Source organism: Eubalaena glacialis, chromosome X, assembly GCF_028564815.1.
Source record: "Eubalaena glacialis isolate mEubGla1 chromosome X, mEubGla1.1.hap2.+ XY, whole genome shotgun sequence".
Classification (NCBI taxonomy): Eukaryota; Metazoa; Chordata; class Mammalia; order Artiodactyla; family Balaenidae; genus Eubalaena; species Eubalaena glacialis.
This window is the reverse complement of record NC_083736.1, coordinates 11,360,980-11,382,593: the sequence shown is the minus strand read 5'-3', so window position 1 is coordinate 11,382,593 and position 21,614 is coordinate 11,360,980. Positions and strand designations below refer to the sequence as shown.

The 21,614-nt window shown below is 41.0% G+C and overlaps 1 protein-coding gene across 8 annotated transcripts in view; it reads right to left on the bottom strand.

Moving 5' to 3' along the window:
- The window catches only part of OFD1 (OFD1 centriole and centriolar satellite protein), an 83,918-nt gene that overhangs the window by 47,115 nt on the left and 15,189 nt on the right, over positions 1 to 21,614 (bottom strand). For all 8 annotated transcript variants that reach the window (XM_061179387.1, XM_061179382.1, XM_061179381.1 and 5 more), the window contains 8 exons: positions 19,962 to 20,098; positions 19,460 to 19,633; positions 16,914 to 17,020; positions 15,151 to 15,270; positions 13,415 to 13,488; positions 11,992 to 12,083; positions 10,766 to 10,955; positions 26 to 156 (listed from right to left, as the gene is read on the bottom strand). In XM_061179387.1, coding sequence (XP_061035370.1) covers positions 26 to 156; positions 10,766 to 10,955; positions 11,992 to 12,083; positions 13,415 to 13,488; positions 15,151 to 15,270; positions 16,914 to 17,020; positions 19,460 to 19,633; positions 19,962 to 20,098 — 1,025 coding nt within the window. The remainder of the gene's footprint in view (positions 1 to 25; positions 157 to 10,765; positions 10,956 to 11,991; positions 12,084 to 13,414; positions 13,489 to 15,150; positions 15,271 to 16,913; positions 17,021 to 19,459; positions 19,634 to 19,961; positions 20,099 to 21,614) is intronic.

Genomic DNA, 21,614 nt, shown 5'->3' with positions numbered 1-21,614 from the left:
TGGGTGCTCAAGGAGAAATACTCACTTCACTTTGCAGCTGCTTTTGCAGAGCTTGTTTCTGGGTTTCAAACTCCTTATGCTCAAAGGTGATAGCATCTTCTGCTTTCTTTAATTCTTTCTGAAAAATCAGCAGTTTAGGAGATGGCTGAGCTATGCCTAAGAAGGTAGAAGAGCCTGGTCGTTACCAACCTGAAGTGCTCTCATTTCGCTTGACTTTTTATTTTTTTTTAATTGAAGTTTAGTTAATTTACAATGTTGTGTTAGTTCCAAGTGTACAGCAAAGTGACTAAGTTATACATATACATAATATATATTCTTTTTCAGATTCTTTTCCATTATAGGTTATCACAAGATATTGAGTATTCTTTCCTGTGCTATACAGTAGGTCCTTATTGTTTACCTATTTTTTTTAAAATTGGGGTACAGCTGCTTTACAATGTTGTGTTAGTTTCTGCTGTACAGCAAAGTGAGTCAGTTATACATATACCCACTCTTTTTTGGATTTCCTTCCCATTCAGGTCACCCCAGAGCACTGAGTAGAGTTCCCTGTGCTATACAGTCAGTTCTCATTAGTTACCTCTTTTATACATAGTAGTGTATATATGTCAATCCCAATCTCCCAATTCATCCCACACCCCCTTTCCCCCTTGGCAACCGTAAGTTTGTTTTCTACATCTGTGTCGCTATTTCTGCTTTGCAAATAAGGTCACATCTGTACCATTTTTCAAGATTTCACATAAGCAATATTATATTTGTCTTTCTCTAACTTGTCGCTTGACTTTTTTTTTTTTTTTAATTTTATTTTTATTCTTTGGCTGTGTTGGGTCTTCGTTGCTGTGCGCGGGCCTTCTCTAGCTGTGGCGAGCGGGGGCTACTCTTCGTTGTGGTCTGCAGGCTTCCCATTGCGGTGGCTTCTCCCGTTGTGGAGCATGGGCTCTAGCCACGCCGGCTTCAGTGGTTGTGGCACATGGGCTCAGTAGCTGTGGCTCACAGGCTCTAGAGTGCAGGCTCACTAGTTGTGGCACACGGGCTTAGTTGCTCCGCGGCATGTGGGATCCTCCCCGACCAGGGCTCGAACCCGTGTCCCCTGCATTGGCAGGCAGATTCTCAACCACTGCGCCACCAGGGAAGTCCCGTCGCTTGACTTTTAAAAGCAGCCAAACAAGTTTCAAATTGTTCTTCCTTTTTTTGTATGCATACAATATTGTATTAATTCTACCAAATGGACTACAAGCAATTCTGACTCACAAATTTCAAAACAAAATAATGTAACACACATAAATGCAAATTTTACTATTCTCACGTCCTTCTCCATGTAATACAATTCTTTCAAGTCCTCAAATTAACTTGAAAGCCCGCCTCTTCTCCCTACAGAGGCAGATAAGGAGTGCTCTATCAAAAACTGTCACTGCCCTGAGGTCCAATTCGATCTGTGCATCTGTCAGCAGCTCTCAGGGTCCAGGCAGAAAACAGATGGCACGCCCAATTCAGGTCATCGGAGAACCCTTCAATAAAGACTGACTTAGGCTGGGTCCCTAGGCACAAAGGATGGCATAGTTCCCTAGGCTACTAACAGCAACATGCTGTTTGTAGCCCTTGGGTCTAGAGGGCCGGGGAGGGAGGAAGGGGAGGGAGGAACTCCCAGAACTGGAGAGAGCAAGCTGGTGCAGAATGCTAGAGAGGCCATCCCACAAGCACTGGGATCTTGCATGGCTGAAAGGCGCAGGGCCAGCCCAGGACGCTGTACATGGAGGTGGCAGAGAGGGCAAACAACCTTGACCTCTCTCCTCCCTCCCTCCCAGTGCTTGAAGGCACTCGGCACACCTGACCAGCAGTCAGAGGGCAAGGGAAGCCCAGTACCATCTGCAGGGGCAAATTCGGACAGTTTTAAAATGTATCTTCAGGACTGGCAGGAGAGACAAGATGGTGGAGTAAAAGGACTTCAGTTCACCTCCCCTCACGAAAACACCAAAATCACAACTAACTGCTGAACAACCACTGACAAAAAAGACTTGAACCTTCCAAAAAAGATATTCTACATCCAAAGACACAGTGAGACAGTAGGAAGTTCACTTCTGCATTATAATCAAATCCCATACCTTCCAGATGGGCGATCCACAAACTGGAAAATAATTATATCACAGAGGTTCTCCCATATGAGTGAGAGTCTGCAGCCCCACGTCAGGCTCCCCAGCTTGGGGATCTGGCATCAGGAGGTGGAGCCCCCAGAGCATTTGGCTTTCTAGGCCAGCTGGGCTTGAGTGCAGGAGTTCCTCAGGACTGAGAGAAACAGATGTCACCCTTGGAGGCCGCACACAAGGCTTCATGTGCACTGGGACCCAGGGCAAAGCAGTGACTCCATAAGAGCCTGGGCCAGACCTACCTGCAGGTACTGTAGGGTCTCCGGGAGAGGTGGGGGTCAGCTGTGGCTCACTGTGGGGCCCAAGGGAAAACTCTTGGGCGTGAGCTCTCCCGGGGGTCTCCATTTTGGCACCGATGATCGGCCCCACCCAACAGCCTGCAGGATCCAGTCCCGGGACGCCTCAGGCCAGACAATGAACAGGGTGGGAACACAGTCCCACCCATCAGGAGACAGGCTGTCTAAAGTTGTCCTGAGCCAAGAGCCACCTATAAACACACCCCTTGACATGGCCCTGCCCACCAGGGGGACATGACACAGCTCCACCCACCAGTGTGCAGGCACCAGTTCCTCCCACCAGAAAGCCTGCACAAGCCCCTGGACCAACCTCACCCACCAGGGGACAGACACCGGAACCAAGAAGAATTACAATCCTACGGCCTGAGGAATGGAGACCACAAAAACACAGCAAGTGAGACAATACCAGACAGCGGAGAAATATCTTCCAGACTAAGGAACAAGATAAAACCCCAGAAGAACAACTAAGTGAAGTGGAGATAGGCAACCTACCTGAAAAAGAATTCAAAGTAATGATCGTAAAGATGATCCAAGACCAAGAGGAAAAACAATGGAGACACAGACCAAGAGGACACAAGAAATGTTTAATAAAGAGTTAGAAGCTTTAATGAACAGAGATGAACAATACAATAACTGAAATGAAAAATACACTAGAAGGAATCAATAGCAGAATAAATGAGGCAGTAGAACGAATAAGTGAGCTGGAAAACAAATTGGTGGAAATCACTGCTGAGGAACAGAATAAAGAAAGAAGAATGAAAAGAAATGAGGCCAGTCTAAGAGACTTGTAGGACAACATTAAATCCACAACATTGGCATTAAAGGGGTCCCAGAAGGAGAAGAGAGAGAGAAAGGGGCTGAGAAAATATGTGAAGAGCTAACAGCCAAAAACTTCCCTAACATGGGAAAGGAAACACTCACTCAAGTCCAGGAGGCACAGAGTGTCCCATACAGGATAAACCCAAGGAGGAACACACCGAGACACATATTAATCAAAGTGACCAAAAAATTAAGACAAAGAGAAAATATTAAAAGCAACAGAGAAAAGCAACAAATAACATACAAGGGAATCCCCATAAGGTTACCAGCTGATTTTTCAGCAGAAACTCTGCAGGCCAGAAGGGAATGGCAAGATATATTTAAAGTGATAAAAGAGAAAAACCTACAACCAAGAATACTCTACCCAGCAAGGCTCTCATTCAGATTCAATGGAGAAATCAAAAGTTTTACAGACAAGCAAAAGCTAAGAGAATTCAGCATCACCAAACCAGCTTTACAACACATCCTAAAGGAACTTCTCTAGGCGGAAAAGAAAAGGCCACAACTAGAATCAAGAAAATTATGAATGGGAAAGCTCATCGGTAAAGGCAAACATAAAACAAAGGTAGGAAATCACCCACACACAAGTATGATATCAAAACCAGCAATCATGGGAAGAGGAGAGTACGAATGCAGGATATTGGCAATGCACTGGAAATTAAGAGACCAGCAACTTAAAGCAATCTTGTACATATACAGACTGCTATATCAAAACCTCATGGGAACCACAAACCAAAAATGTACAACAGATACACACACAAAAAAGAAAAAGCAATCCAAACACAACACTAAAGACAGACATCAAGTAACAAGAGAACAAAAGAGGAAGGGAAAAAAAAAGACCTTCAAAAACAAAGCCAAAACAATTAACAAAACGTCAGTAAGTACATATCAGTAACTACCTTAAATGTAAACGGACTGAATGCTCCAACCAAAAGACAGACCGGCTGAATGGATACAAACACAAGACCCGTATATATGCTGTCTAAAAGAAACCCACTTCAGATCTAGGGACACATACAGACTGAAAGTGAGGGGATGGTAAAATGTATTCCATGCAAATGGAAATCAAAAGAAAGCTGGAGTAGCAACAGTCATATCAGACAATATAGACTTTAAAATAAAGACTATTACAAGAGACAAAAAAGGACACTACATAATGATCAAGGGATCAATCCAAGAAGGTATAACAATTTTAAGTATTTATGCACCCAACATAGGAGCAATATAGAAGGCAAATGCTCACAGCCATAAAAGGAGAAATCGACAGTAACACAATAATAGTGGGGGACTTTAACACCCCACTTTCATCAATGGACGGATCATACAGGCAGAAGATCAATAAGGAAACACAGGCCTTATGTGACACATCAGACCAGATGGATTTAATTGATATTTATAGAACGTTCCATCTGAAGGCAGCAGAGTACACATTTTTCTCAAGTGCACATGGAACAATCTCCAGGATAGACCACATGCTTGGTCACAAAGCAAGCCTCAGTAAATTTAAGAAAAGTGAAACCGTATTCAAGCATCTTCTCCTACCACAATGCTATGAGAATAAAAATCGACTACAACAAAAAAACGAAAAAACACAAACACATGGAGGCTAAACAATATGTTACTAAACAACCAATGGATCACTGAAGAAATCAAAGAGGAAATCAAAAAATACCTAGAGACAAATGAAAACGAAAACACGACAATCCAAAACCTATGAGATGCAACAAAAGGAGTTCTAAGAGGGAAGTTTATAGCAATACAATCTTACCTCAAGAAACAAGAAAAATCTCAAACAACCTAAGGTTACACCTAAAGCCACTAGAGAAAGAAGAACAAACAAAACCCAAAGTAGTAGAAGGAAAGAAATCATAAAGATCAGAGCAGAAATAAATGAAAGAGAGATGAAGGAAACAACAGAAAAGATCAATGAAACTAAAGGACGGTTCTTTGAAAAGATAAAGAAAATTGATAAACTTTTAGCCAGACTCATCAAGAAAAAAAGGGAGAGGGCTCAAATCAATAAAATTAGAAACAAAAAAGAAGTTACAACTGACACCACAGAAATACAAAGGATCACAAGAGACTACTACAAGCAATTATCTACCAATAAAATGGACAACCTAGAAGAAATGGACAAATTCTTAGAAAGGTGAAATCTTCCAAGACTGAACCAGGAAGAAATAGAAAATAAGAACAGACCAATCACAAGTACTGAAATTGAAACTGTGATTAAAAGACTTCCAACAGCATAACCATCCCAAACTTCAGACAATACTACAAAGCTACAGTAATCAAGACAGCATGGCACTGCCACAAAAACAGACATATGGATCAATGGAACAGAACAGAGAGCCCAAAAATAAACCCACACACTTATGGTCGATTAATCTTCGACAGAGGAGACAAGAATACACAACAGAAAAAAGACAGACTCTTCAGCAAGTGGTGTTGGGAAAGCTGGACAGCCGCATGTAAATCAATGAAGTTACAACACGACCTCTCACCATACACAAAAATAAACTCAAAATGGCTTAAAGACTTAAACATAGGATATGACACCATAAAATGTCTAGAAGACAACGGGGGCAAAACATTCTGACATAAATCGTACCAACGTTTTCTTAGGTCAGTCTCCCAAGGCAATAGAAATAAAAGCAAAAATAAACAAATGGGACCTAATCAAACTTACAAGCTTCTGCACAGCAAAGGAAACTGTAAACGAAACGAAAAGATAACCTACAGAATGGGAGAAAATATTTGCAAATGATGCGACTGTCAAGGGCTTAATTTCCAAAATATACAAATAGCTCACACAGCTCGACAACAAAAGAACAAACAACGGAATCAAATAATTGGCAGAAGACTGAAGTAGACATTTCTCCAAAAAATAAATACAGGGGGCCAATAGGCACATGAAAAGATGCTCAATATGGCTAACTATTAGAGAAATACAAATCAAATAAGGTACATACTACAAAGAGGTACCATCGCACAGTGGTCAGAATGGCCATTATTAAAAAGTCTACAAATGACAAACTGCTGGAGAGGATGTGGAGAAAAGGGAACCCTCCTACACCGTTGGTGGGAATGTAAGTCGGTGCAGCCACTGTGGAAAACAGTATGGAGGTTGCTCAGAAAACTAAAAATAGAATTACCATATGATCCAGCAATCCCACTCCTGGGCATATATCTGGAGAAAACTCTAATTTAAAAAGTTACATGCACCCTTATGTTCATAGCAGCACTATTCACAATAGCCAAGACATGGAAACAACCTAAATATCCATCAAGAGATGAATGGATAAAAGATGATGTGGTACATATATACAACGGAATATTACTCAGCCATGAAAAAGGACGAAATAATGCCATTTGCAACAGCACAGATGTAACTAGAGATTATCATACTAAGTGAAGTAAGTCGGAAAGAGAAAAACGAATACCATATGATATCACTTACATGTGCAATCTAAAATATGACATGTAAAGCAACTATACTCCAATAAAAATTAATTTTAAAAAAGTAAAATAATAGGTTAAGTGACTTGAAAGAAGTAAAAAATAAAATATGACACCTATCTATGAAAGAAAAACAAAATCAGGGACACAGAGAATAGACTGGTGGTTGCCAAGGGGGGGGGTGGGAGAGGGTAGGAGCGGGAGTTTGGGATTAGCAGATGCAAACTGGTATATATAGAATGGATAAACAACAAGATCCTACTGTATAGCACAGGGAACTATATTCAATATCCTGTGATAAACCATAATGGAAAGGAATACGAAAAAGAATGTATATATATCTATAATTGAGTCACTTCGCTGTACAGCAGTAATTAATGCAACACTGTAATTCAACTATACTTCAATAAAAAATAAGACACACACACACAAAAACTATCAACAAACAAAATCCAGGACTAGATGGCTTCACAGGCAAATTCTATGAAACATTTAGAGAAGAGTTAACACCTATCATTCTGAAACTATTCCAAAAAACTGCAGAAGGAGGAACACTCGCAAACTCATTCCATGAGGCCACCATCACCCTCATACCAAAACCAGACAAAGATACCACAAGAAAATTACAGGCCAATATCACTGATGAGCATAGATGCAAAAATCCTCAACAAAATACTAGCAAACTGAATCCAACAATACATTAAAAGGACGATACACCATGATCAAGTGGGATTTATCCCAGGGTTGCAAGGATTTTTCAATATCCACAAATCGATCAGTGACGAACAAACACTATATGATCATCTCAATAGATGCAGAAAAAGCTTTTGACAAAATTCAACACCCATTTATGATAAAACCTCTACAGAAAGTGGGTACAGAGGGAACCTACCTCAACATAATAAAGGCCATCTATGACAAACCCACAGCTAACATCATACTCAACAGTGAAAAGCTGAAAGCATTACCTCTAAGATCAGGAACAAGACAAGGATGTGCACTCTCACCACTTTTATACAACATTGCTGTGGATAGGACTTCCAAAACTATCAGAGAAGAAAAAGATATAAAAGGAATCCAAACTGGAAAAGAAGTAAAACTGTCACTGTTTGCAGATGACATGATACTATACGTAGAAAATCCTTAAGATGCTACCAGAAAACTTACTAGAGCTCATCCATGAATTCAGTAAAGGTGCAGGGTACAAAATTAATACACAGAAATCTCTTGCATCCCTATACACTAACAATGAAAGATCAGAAAGAGAAATTAAGGAAACAATCCCATTTACCATTACATCAAAAAAATAAAATACCTAGGAATAAACCTACCTAAGGAGGCAAAAGACCTGTACTCTGAAAACTGTAAGATGCTGATAAAAGAAACTTAAGATGACACAAACAGATGGAAAGATATACCATGTTTTTGGATTGGAAGAATCAATATTGTCAAAATGACTATACTACCCAAGGAAATCTACAGATTCAATGCAATCCCTAACAAATTACCAATGGCATTTTTCACACGAGTAGAAGAAAAAAAATTTTAATTTGTACGGAAACATAAAAGACCCTGAAAAGCCAAAGCAAGCATGAGAAAGAAAAACGCAACTGGAGGGACTTCCCTGGTGGCACAGTGGTTAAGAATCCGCCTGCCAATGCAGGGGACACAGGTTCGAGCCCTGCTCCAGGAAAATCCCACATGCCGCGGTGCAACTAAGCCCATGTGTCACAACTACTGAGCCTGCGCTCTAGAGCCCACGAGCCACAACTACTGAAGCCTCCGTGCCTAAAGTCCGTGCTCCGCAACAAGAGAAGCCACCACGATGAGAAGCCTACGCACCACAACAAAGAGTAGCCCCCACTCACCACAACTAGAGAAAGCCCGCTCACTGCAACGAAGACCCAATGCAGCCAAATAAATAAATTAATTAAATTAAAAAATTAAAAAAAAAAAAAAGAAAAACGGAACTGGAGCACTCAGACTCCCTGACTTCAGACTATACTACAAAACTACAATAATCAAAACAGTATGGTACTGGCACAAAAACAGAAATATAGTTCAACAAACAGGAAAGCCCAGAAATAAACCCACGCCCCTATGGTCAATTAATCTACAACAAAGGAGCAAGAATATACAATGGAGAAAAGACAGTCTCTTCACCAAGCGGTGCTGGGAAAAGTGGACAGTTACATGTAAAAGAATGAAATCAGAACACTCCCTAACACCATACACAAAAATAAACTCAAAATGGATTAAAGACCTAAATGTAAGGCCAGATCTTATAAAACTCTTAGAGGAAAACATAGGCAGACACTCTGACATAAATTGCAGTAGTATCTTTTTAGATCCACCTCCTACAGTAATGAAAATTTTAAAAATTAAATAAACAAATGGGACCTAATTAAACTTAAAAGCTTTTGCACAGCAAAGGAAACCATAAACAAAATGAAAAGACAACCCACAGAATGGGAGAAAACATTTGCCAATGAAGCAACCGACAAGGGATTAATCTCCAAAATATACAAACAGCTCATGCAGCTCAAACAACCCAATCAAAAAATAGGCAGAATATTTAAATAGACACTTCTCCAAAGACATACAGATGGCCAACAGGCACATGAAAAGATGCTCAACTTTGCTAGTTTTTAGAGAAATGCAAATCAAAACTACAATGAGATATCACCTCACACCAGTCAGAATGGCCATCATCAAAATGTCTATAAACAGGGCTTCCCTGGTAGCGCGGTGGTTAAGAATCCGCCTGCCAATGCAGGGGACACGGGTTCGAGCCCTGGTCCGGGAAGATCCCACATGCTGCGGAGCAACTAAGCCCCCGTGCGCCACAACTACTGAGCCTGTGCTCTAGGACCTGCAAGCCACAACTACTGAAGTCCGCACACCTAGAGGCCATGATCCGCAACAAGAGAAGCCACTGCAATGAGAAGCCTGTGCACCACAACGAAGAGTAGCCCCCGCTCTCTGCAACTACAGAAAGCCCACGTGGAGCAACAAAGACCCAACTCAGCCAAAAATAAAATAACTAAGTTAAAAAAAAAATTCCTTTAAAAAAACTGTCTATAAACAATAAATGCTGGAGAGTGTGTGGAGAAAAGGGAACCCTCCTACACTGTTGGTGGGAATGTAAATTGGTTCAACCACTATGGAGAACAGTGTGGACGTTCCTTAAAAAACTAAAAACAGAACTACCATATGATCTAGCAACCACACTCCTGGGCATATATCCAGAGAAAACCATAGTTCGAAAAGATATATGCACCTCAATGTTCACTGCAGCACTATTTACAATAGCCAGGACATGGAAGCGACTGAAATGTCCATCAACAGAGGAATGGATAAAGAAGATGTGTTACATATATACAATGGAATATTACTCAGCCATAAAAAACAACAATATAATGCCATTTGCAACAACATGGATGCAACTAGGGAATATCATAACTAAGTGAAATAAGTCAGACAGAAAAAGACAAATATCTTATGATGTCACTTTTATGTGGAATCTAAAAAAAATGATACAAATGAACTTATTTACAAAACAGAAACAGACTCACAGAGTTTGAAAACAAACTTATGAAAGGGGAAAGGTGGGGGGAAGGATAAAATTAGGAGTTTGGGATTAACATATGCACACTACCATATATAAAATAGATAATCAACAAGGACACACTGTATGGCATAGGGAACTCTACTCAATGATCTGTAATAACCTATATGGGAAAAAAATCTGAAAAAGAATGGATATGTGTATATGTACAACTGAATCCCTTTGCTGTATACCCGAAACTAACACAACATTGTAAATCAACTATACTCTAATATAAAATAAAAATTAAATTAAAAAAAATGTTTCTCCTTACACTACGAATTATGGAATAGCAAGCAAAAAGAAAGGAATTTCAATCTGAGAATCTTAACTTTATAAAATCTTCCCAATTGTAGCCTCCCTTAGAGCAGTTTCCTAATATGAACCTAACATGAATTACAAAAACAGGCAAATCAGAAAAAAAAAAAAAAAGACTTAACGGTTTACGAGATTCAAGTTTTCACTTTTCATGTCTTCCAGTTGTTGTTTAAGTAGTTTATTTTGCGCCTCAAGCTCCAGCTTCCCTTCTTTCAGTAGTGAATAGTTGCTCATCTCTTTAACCTTCTTGCTCAGCACGTGGTTTTGCTTTGTTAATGCCAAACACTGAGCTTTGACAGACTCCAACTGAAGCTGGAATTGGAAAAGGAAAACTTGTATTTGAACAGTGACTTTACAGGACTGCATAGGTAAATGCTGGCAGGCTGCTCTCAGCTGGGCAGCATAATTTAATTACGGTCACTTGACTGAAGTGTGGTTCTCTTCAACAAGACAACCCTAACTACAACTTCTGCCCTGGAGCTGGGGATGGGGCAAGCTCATCCAACTCGATTTATGCAGAACCTTGTCCTACAAAGCAAGTCCTTCGGATTATCACCCCATTTTCCAGATGCAACTAAGGACCCAAAAGCCATCACAGAGTTAATAATGTGTCTATTTTTTAATATGAAAAGGTAAGATAGATACCAATAACATGCTGTGAGGTGCTTTCCTTTTCTTAGTCTAATATATCTCATGTTTGGAGACAGGAGCCTATAAAGTTCTCAAACAAGTCATCACAGTTGCAAAAATAAATTTTATGTACAGAACATATTTTAAGTTCCTGAAGGTCCAGTCCTGTCCTTTGGATAGCAAGCACACAAATGGACAGAAAAAGAGTAACAGTATCATGTGAAAAATGCCTCTTACTTTGCTTTAATCTGTGAGATCCTGATGTAGTGATAAGAATTTTCACCTGCTGCTGAGGGGAAGGGAGAAGAGGCTGAGTAGATACTAGTATACACCAGCCACCTGCTATGGGCCAGGCACAGTAAGCCAGCTCACTGAAGTCCCTCAACAACCATGGGATGTGGGCAATATCCCAGAGTTTACGGAGAAGGGATCTGAGGTCACAGACCTTGCCCAGAGGCACACAAGCAGTGAGGGAGACACAAAGGATTCAAGGACGACTCTGGGCCCCAAAGGACATGCTCTTTCTATGCTTCTCTAGGAGACTAAGATTGAAATAAGGAACTACTGAATTAAGTTCAGCCATCACCCTCTGAGTCATATAATAAACAGTCCAAACATACCAAGAGGATAACTCGAGATAAATTATGTATGACTGAAGCTAAAATTTCCTGTGTTGTCTAACAACTATTTCAAAAAAACCAATAGGCTTAACAATTACCTCAAGTTCTTTCACACGATTTACAGAACGATCCAGTTCTTCCTTTTTAAAATTAAGAGTTGCAATCTCCTCTTGGAAATGTATAGCTTTTTCTGAAAGACAGAGCCAACCAACTAAACATCATAAAGTTTTCCCAGTGAACACAAAAATCATTTAATCACTTATAGCCACTATGTCAGACCTAATGACCATTATTTCATCATCTAAAATAGCAGAGGGAATTCCCTGGCAGCCCAGAGGTTAGGACTCCGCGTTTTTACTGCCGAGGGTGCGGGTTTGATCCTTGGTTGGGAAACTAAGATCCCGCAAGCTGCGTCGCACAGTAAAACACACACACACACACACACACACACACACACACACACACGTACACACGTACACACACACACGTACACGTAAAATAGCAGATATCTGGGTCAAAAAAAAAAAAAATCAGCGAGCAAGTAAGTAAGCTATTACTCAATAGGTGATGGGAAGTCGGCTGTAATGGTCATACACGTGGTGAACCTCCTGCTACACAAGTCACCAGTTACACCATCTGCACAGAGTGCGGGGCCCTCATGCCAACGGCTCTGAACGTCCTTAAAGACAAAGACTGCTCTGTAAGACTGTAGTTATTTGTAGTTATTATTTTGTCATTTTCACTTCATCTAACGCAAGTCTCTATAGATATATCATCAAAAAAATCACATGCTGACTACAGGACGGTACTAATTCCTCAAGAGGTATTAGTCTCAGCAAGATAGTTTCAAAGGAGCAGCCACACACACTGGGTGACCTTCTGATGGGTATCAAGTACCCAGCCCTGGTTCACTCCCAAGAATCCATTTGAAATGCCCACCAAAAGTCCTTGTCACAGGTTGGTTCCTAAAAATATACTGAAATGTAAAATGTCTGAAAGATTGAAAAATTACCCAACTTTCCTAGTCTTGGGGTAATACATATAAGAGTTTAGGAGGTTGTATGTCAAGTTTAAATATCATGAAGCATAAATATATATTAGAAGAGAAATAAGAAACCAGGTCACAGAGGACAGAGAAGTTAAAATTTTCCCTATGTAAAAAGTGAAATCTCTCGTGGCTTAGAGTAATACTAACCGATGGCAATAAGTTGCTGCCGCCTTCCTGCCATCACAGATTTATTCATCAAAATATATTGAAATAAAGTTGAATAAAATTCTACCGATAAATTACTGATCTTTGAGAATATACAAAAGGTTAAACATGAAGGTTTGCAAAAACATAGTGAAAGACGGTGATTTTTTTTTCATTTTGTAAAATTAAAAGGACAAAAAATGTGTCAGTTTATAATAACAATGAAGTGGAAGGTACATATTTTTCGGATTACAGAACAGACCCAACTTAGGAAGCTGATAACCTGCATCGAAACTGAGAAGTACAGCTTTTTTCCCCCCAAGGGTCACCTTTATTCTTCCTCTTATCTTCGATCAATCTATTAGTTCTAGCGACGCAGTCCTCCTTCAGTTCAAGTTGATACCTGAGAATCAGAAGGATGGAGAATGAGTTCCTGGTCACCTCCCTAGACAGACTGCTATCAGTGCCTGAGCTTATCTATGGCACCAGGGCACCGAAGGGCACTGAACAGGACAACGCATGAACTTCAAGGTCACTCAGTACTAAGGCCAGGGATCCGAATCCTGGCTATAAAAGGTCCAGTAAAATCCTGCTGCAATCCTGTAAACTCAAGCACAAGATACAGGGTCGTGTTATCGAGGTTACAGACGGCACTGTTTCTCAGCTGGTGTCTGCTGACGCAAGAAAGTAAATTTAGTTACTTTTACACTGTACCCAACAGACTCTAAACCCCAAAGGATAACAAGTCAGTCACTTCCAATCCACCTATCCTGCCTCCCCACCCCCAAGCAGGGTAAGAACTTTTCCCCTCAGGAACTGAGCACAGTACTGAGAGCCACTGCCAACAGAATTATATATGGATCGGCGATACCGAAAGGCACGTTTTCATGGAATTTTACTATCTCCACCAGCTATTACCAGCTGACTTTCTGGTTCAGAGATGAGAGAAAGGAAAGAAGCACTCCTGTGGTGAATATCCTCCGAACCCCAACAATTGCCAAAGTCATACTGAGGACACCCACGGCCAGACAAAGACATCAATACCTAACAGTTCCCTACTCCATGGCTATGTCAAGCTAACATACACACTTTTATTCATTTATTCCTAGAAGTTTAACAACTACAGATTCTTCAGAGCTTACTGCTGTATTAGAGGAGCGGACATAAAATATGTGGATGAAGTCTGTATCATGTCAAAACTGATACACGGAAAACTGCTATATTTTTTATTAGAATTATTTTAAAGAATAACCTCAAAAACCCTTTGAAGGTACTACACGTAATGGACTATCAATGCCAAATTATGGACAAAGCAGTAAAGAGAGGCCGATGATTAAGAAATACCCAGAGCTGCTGAGTTGAGCCATCTCACTGCTATGAATTCACTGACTCAATAAACAATTAACTGAACACTTATTTTGTGCCAGACGTTACACTGAGCACTGGAGAGAAAAGTTACCGTATATGGGCTTAATGTCTCTGCACTAAGATACTATTCACCAGAAACACAGTAAAACCCAGACTAGAGGAAAGCCGTAGTATCAGAGTTGTCCGTATTTTCCTTTTCCTGTATCATTTTTTGCTTTATATAGTTAATTCTAGTTTCTTTCTTTTGATTCCGGCTTTGCAGAATCTTGAAGGAATACAGATCGACAAATACTTTAACCAATAAGCAGAATAATTCATAAATCATTAGACATCCCCATCTTAATGGCAGTATGAGTGGGGTACAGGAAAAGATAAAAGTGACTATAATTCCCATTTTATAGCTTTTCAGCAAGTTACAAGGTGCCCTAAGAAATTCAAGCAAATCACAGGCCCTCAATAAATACTAGAGGAGAGACAAGAGTGAACAGAGGATGCTATTCTCTGTACTGTATCTTTTTAAAACCATCTTAACTCAAATACTCATGGGAAAGGCTTGACTGTCAATGAAAACACGTATTTTTTTTAAATACTGGATTTTGCCATAAAATATCAGTCTTATCTACTTCATTAGTGTTGCTGTGTTTCCATCAACTTAATTCAAACATGATACTTTTTTTTAAAGACGCCAAACAATTACTTTAGGAGTTCGTTCTTGAGCTTTTGGTCATAGGCCTCCTCAATACTCTTTATATTCAGCTCCCGCCTCCTAAGCCCATCAGTCACGCTTTTGTTTTCTTCTTCTTGTAGCCTCTGGGCCCTGAAATTAGCAAAAACAGATAAGGCAAGTTAGAAAACTATAATACTTGAAGTAAAGAATTTAGGGGGAGAAGATACCATGTGTTTTTAGCTCCACAGACTCCAACTGTTATGTGACCGTCACGCTGTGGGGAGTAAATGCAAAGAGCCAGAAGCCTCCCACCTATTTTATGAGCTGACCTAGTGATGATGGATCTGAACTAGCAAATGCAGCTCTACGGTGGCATCTGGCTGGCGGGAGTGGGAAAGTGCCAAAACCAAAGTGGTTTCTCACAGGAGATGGTTCACACTTAAAAAAAAAAAAAAAAAAAAAAAATATGGTCGTAAGTGGTAAGTAGCCATAATCAATTCAGGGGTGAAAGAATGATGTTTTTAGTTACAAAGCTACAAACCAAACTTCAGCTAGTGCACTTAAGTGCTTGCTTCTTCTATAATATTGTTTCTAACTAAGATTTAATTGACTAGCCCATAGCTATTAAAGACAGAAGATTCGTTCTGGCATTTCATAGTCTACTAATTCAATACGTAAAAGTAAATACTGAAAAGAGAGCAAAAGATCGATGGATCAATCAGAAAGTCCCAACACCGAAGAAAGGCACGGTCTTCCTGGTGAGGCCTTAAATCAAGCACAAAATCAATTCCAGAGCCGGGGAACTGGGTTCATAGGGACTTAGATCAAGCCATAATGAGAAGTGCTAGGGAACCAGACTATTCCAAGCAAAGGATAAAAGCTCTTTGTGTTAGCTCCCTCTGCTGGTTCATCTGTACACAAAGGAGCAGTAAACCAGTACGTTTATTTAGCTTACATACTATGCTTAGAAGGGAGGAGGAGGAGGAGGGGAAGAGGCGGTAAATAAGTGATTACATAATCATGAACCATCTATACCCAAACTGTGTTCCTTTTCTCTCTTATGATCAATTTACCTCTTTGGTATTGCCAAAAAGAGAGTAAGGTTGGCAGAGAGAAGAAATCAAACGAACCGAGCCTACATAAATGAGAAAACAACATCAATGAAGATGAAGACAAATCCTTTAATGAAAGAAAGTTCCTGGAGTATCTGTGAGTGCCCATTAATGGCACATACCAAATGGGAAAGAAGGCTTATTCCATAAACTATAAAACTGCTGAGCTTGCTATGAATCCCAGGTAAGAAGTGAAGAATGAAACGTTGGTGAGCACTTGGAAAAAGCAACACACACATATCACAAGAAATACTTTCACCCAGTACAAGTCAACTCAGGGCCACTGTGTTTCCCTTTTTTGCCAGGAGAGCAGGTCAGTGTGGCAGGTCTGGCTCTCTGGAATTCAGTTACTACACGCACATGAAACTGAGATCTGAATGGCTGGACATAAATGCGAAACGTATGATCTGTTAAAGCATTATTCGCTTCTGCAAATCATTTGTCCGGTCTCACTGAAGCCTGACGACGGTGTCTCCTTCTGCTTTCATCCCAGTGTCTAACATTTCAAAAGTGAAACCCTCGTCCCTGTTTCTCTTAACTTGTGCCTTTTGAAGTTAGGTGCTATCACCTTTACAACCAAGAACTCTATTTTGCAGCTAATATTAGACTACGTAGACATTTTTAGTAGTTCTTTTGCATCTCATTCATTCTGAATGTCCAAAATGAATACACATTACTTACAATTCAAAAGCTTCAATTCTTTGCTTCAGCTCAGCTTCTCTGCCTCTCAGCAAATCTATATCTTTTAGCAGAAGCTGCCTTTGAGTATAAATTTCTTTTGTTTCATTCTGTAGAGGAAAGTATTAATTTTTAGCAAGCAAGCTAAAGAAAACAAAAGAGATTTGAATACCCTGCTTCCTAAATTCCAGAAAGCAAAGTACGGACACTTAGAGGAACAATTTCACTTTCAAGAGGTTCCAATGCGAGGCATATGTTTTGCCTTTTTTTCCACAAAAATTTACTCCCTCCTCCCCCAAGGACTGTTAAGCCACATTACCCTATATTCCTAACATCCCTTGTCTCGTTATTTTATTACTTAATTAACATCTCTCAGACACTTACAAAATTTCGCTAAGTTCTTCAGCAAGAAAAAATGAAACAAAATGTGCATTCAGCAATAAAACTTAAAAGAATCCCCATAGTTCCGTCGCTGTCTCAAAGTTTCAATTCAGAGGTCGTTCTGGCTCAGTCAGCAAGCGCGCCTGGTGTCCCGAACGAACGGCCACACTTCCATGTGTGTGCTCCCTGAGCAAGGGTTTCCTGAACACCTGTCACATGTCCAAGGGCACACTGGGAGCTGGATACACAACGATGGACAGATATAGGACGGTCCCCACCTTTAAAAAACTCACAGTTTAGTCAGGGAGAGACAAACCAACAGTCACACTACAGTGTGATGATTTCACAACCAAAGTACATCAAGACTCGACAGCACGAACAAAGCCCAAAGGACTCCATCAGTGGGGGTCAGGAAAGGCGTCACGAGGACGTGACACTCCGGCTGGAGTTTGAAGGACTGGACGGTTGTATCAGGCAGAGGAGGGGAGGGGCATTCCAGGTGGTGGAATCAAGGCACGGTGCTCTTCACAAGGATGGCTACCTTCGCTAGTGCCCTCAGAGAATCGGGTCACTAAACGAGGGTTCGAGTCTGTTAACTGGTTGATCTCATCTAGTCAGTCATCTATCTTTAAATTTTATTGACGTATAGTTGATTTACAATGCTGTGTTAATTTCTGCTGTACAGCAAAGTGACTCAGTTATACAAATACATATTCTTTTCCATGATGGTTTATCACAGGGATATTGAATACAGTTCCCTGTGCTCTACAGTAGGACCTTGTTGTTTACCAATTCTGTATGTAATAGTTTGCACCTGCTAATCCCAAACTCCCACTCCATCCCCCCTCCCCCCTCCCCCTCGGGGACCACCAATCTATTCTCTATGTCCCTGATTTTGTTTCTGTTTCATAGACAGGTTCATTTGTGCCATATTTTAGATTCCTCATATAAGTGATATCATATGCTATTTGTCTTTCTTTCTTAGTCAGTCACCTATCTTGAAGATGACGCTGTTAGTATAAACATAATCCAAGCTTCTCAAACACCTGTGCCTCCAACATTTATTTTATAGCTAAGCGAGCCCAATTCCCAGAACTGCTATATAAAACTTGTAGAGGGGATACAATTACCATGAAATAACTGGGTCTTATTGAGAAGCTCTAAGCAAGGGTGGACGCTGGAAGGAAGCCTTCTACTTTTAACAGAACTTCCTGATAGAAGCTCCCGCTGTCCATAGGAAACAAGGCCTCAGATCCAGCCTGGTCTAAGACATGCCCTTGGCAAAGGAACCTGTTTTTCCCAAAGCAATGGATCCAATCCCTCCCGACACACCCTCCCGCCACTTGGCAACCTCTCCACCTCCCGTCCAGCCACCTTCCTGGGGGACAAGATCAAACGGCCACATGGATGACCCTGGCAGCCCTGGATGCCTCCGCTCCGGGGACCTCACCTCTGCCCCCATGGCAGCACGCTGCGCTTTGTTTCCAGTCTTGACCTGAAACCTCCACCTGCAACTCTGTCCTCTTGGCCCATCCTTCTTCTTCCACCCGTAGGAATATCCCCCAGACCTGCTTCTCGATGTCTTCCAGACGGCCACGTCACCCTCCCTGCTGCCCTATATTAGCCTCCTCTTGGGCTGCCTTCCCCACCCCACCCAACCCCAATGTCTTCCACGAAATGGGCTGCCTTTCCAAAGCCAAAGAAATTCGGCGCGCTCAAGCTCCTCTCCCCGAGCACCTCTATCCTTCCACCCTCACCGACGCTACACATCGTCCCGAGAGCTGCGCCAGAGCCATCGCCTGTAAGCACTGGATTTGGTCTACTGCCATTCCAGGCTGCCCACCTCGGCTGGGGCCTCAACATAGCTCAGGGAGCCCCGTGTGCTTCCCAGGGCTGCTCTTCCTTTACTGCAAGCGGCCATTCCACACCTCGGATCCTCTCCCCCAGGCTGCTACCGAAGCCTCAAATCTGCCGCTTCTTTGGTACGAGTTTCTCCCACTCCCAGCATGGATGGCCCCGTCCCCGGTCCTTTCCCTCCAGCCATCTCAGAGGAAGGGTGTCTGCACATCCTTTCCAAGCCCAATGCTTCTACGTGCGCTCTTGGCCCCAGTCCCTACTTGGGAAACGGCCCGGAAATAGCCACCCGGTAAATGATTTTAGAATATTACCTCCTGGTGCTTTTGAATTCTCTTAAGGGTCATCTTTTCCCGAGAAATCAGGGCTTCAGATTTTGCTTGACAAGCTTTCTCAAATTCGTTCCGCAACTCAGCTAATTCCTTCTCACACTTTCTTTTCTCTTCCATTTTAATTTTCGCTATTTCAGTATCTTTAAAATACTTCAGCTGCCAATTGATGACAAATAATTGTAAATGCCAATAACTACACTAAAGAAACAGTAACATTCTCTCTTCACTGTCGGGTTTAACATTAATGCTGCCTAAATATATTTAGTTTTAATTTGTTTTTATGTTTCGTCTCATTCACTGTACTTATAGGGTGCATTCAAAAGTCATAAAGAAATGACATCATCTGGAAAGAGAAATAACATGCACAGCAGTATAGTATCACATTCATTAGTAAAGATTCTAGTTATTTCCCCACATACCTAAGACGAAGACATTAAAAGACAAGCGAAAACATCACTCTTGGTAATAACAAGATAAATCTTACCCTTTGACTCATTTCTGCCCGTAGCTGCTGTTCAATTTCTCTCTTATATTCGTTTAACTTGATTTCTAAAGATTCTAACTTTGGATGCTGAGGGTAAGCACCTGCAAACTCATCGTCAATAAGCTGAAGCTTCTCAGCTATCAAAAAACAACACAGGAAAGGAGGTTAGAGAAACGTGGGCAGGTGAGCAAGAGGCCAGAGCTCTGTTCAAACACGAAGAGTGCACTTAAGGGAAAGTGCAAGGATGTCTGCAATTGACTTGGTAATGCATCAGAAACGTGAGAGAGCTTAATGGACGGACAGGTAAGTGGTCAAGCGAGCGTAACGCAAATTTCATGGCAGACGTGAGGTGTACAAGTGTGTGCTGTAAAACTGTGCCAACTTTTCTGAATGTCTGAGAATCCTCATCATAAAATGTCAGGGGAAAAGAAAACAAAAAGTACAGTTCAAGTCAGAAAACACTGGCATCTCTTTCCGGTGTCTAAATGCCATGGGAGAGAGCTCTTCATTGGACTTTGGTTAAAGCTGACTCACTTTCAAAACACTGACCTTAAGATGAATCAAAGATCATGTGTTTCAACTCCTCCACTCCACAGAAAAAGAAACAGACGCCCATACAGTTGAAGTGACGTCCAGAGGGCTAAGCAACTCTATAATGGCATCAATGGGGCTAAAGCCAGGTCTATAATTGCCTCACATTCTGGCACTCTTTCCAGCAGACCCGCAGCCCTCAAACCAACTGTGGATTTGAAACCAACCACGTAGCACACTGCAAACCTGGCCCTCGCGTACAATCTCAATCATGTGTAACACCGATACCACCAAAAAGCAGGCATAGGAAGAAAAGGCTGGCAGAAGCAAATTAAAATATTGGCAGGTATGTCTCTGGTCGACAAAACTTTCCATCTACTTTTCTGGATTTTCCAAATGCTCTGGACTGTCAACCAATGCAGGCCACTAGCCACATTTAGCCATACTGAGTACTTGGAATGTGACCAGTTCAAAATGAGATGTACTCTAAGTGTAAAAGACACACCAGATATCAAGGACTGAGTACAAAAAAATAAACGTAAAATATCTCATTAATATTTTTCATATTGATTTCATGTTGGAATAATATTTTAGACATACTAAGTTATATAAAATATATTACCAAAACAAATTTCACCTGTTTCTTCTTACCTTTTCTACTTCGGCTACTAGAAAATTTTTATTACACATGTGGCTCATATTATTGAACAGAACTGCTGTAGAATAAGCATGTTCTATGTTTCTAATGGAATAAAACCTACACCTAAATAAATGAAAGGCGTAGTCATACAATACGGTCTTTACAAGTTATGAACTTATCTTTTTACAAGTTAAAGGCACTAGTGCAGTTTAAGAGTAAGGAAGGGCCAAGAAATCGATTAACCATATCCTATTAGCTAGCTGTTTCCCTTCTCTCCTGAGCACACAACTCAAGGGCAGGATGGTATTACAGAAAGCCTGCACAGCAGAAAAGCTCTGGATCACGGACCAGAAAACTTGGACTCTATTATCAGTTCTGACCCAGACTTGGCATTGCCAAGTTGCTCTTCCTCTGGTGACCTCAGTTTTCTCAACTTATAAAATGAAGGGATGGCCCACTGACTTCTCTAGTTCTCTGCAATG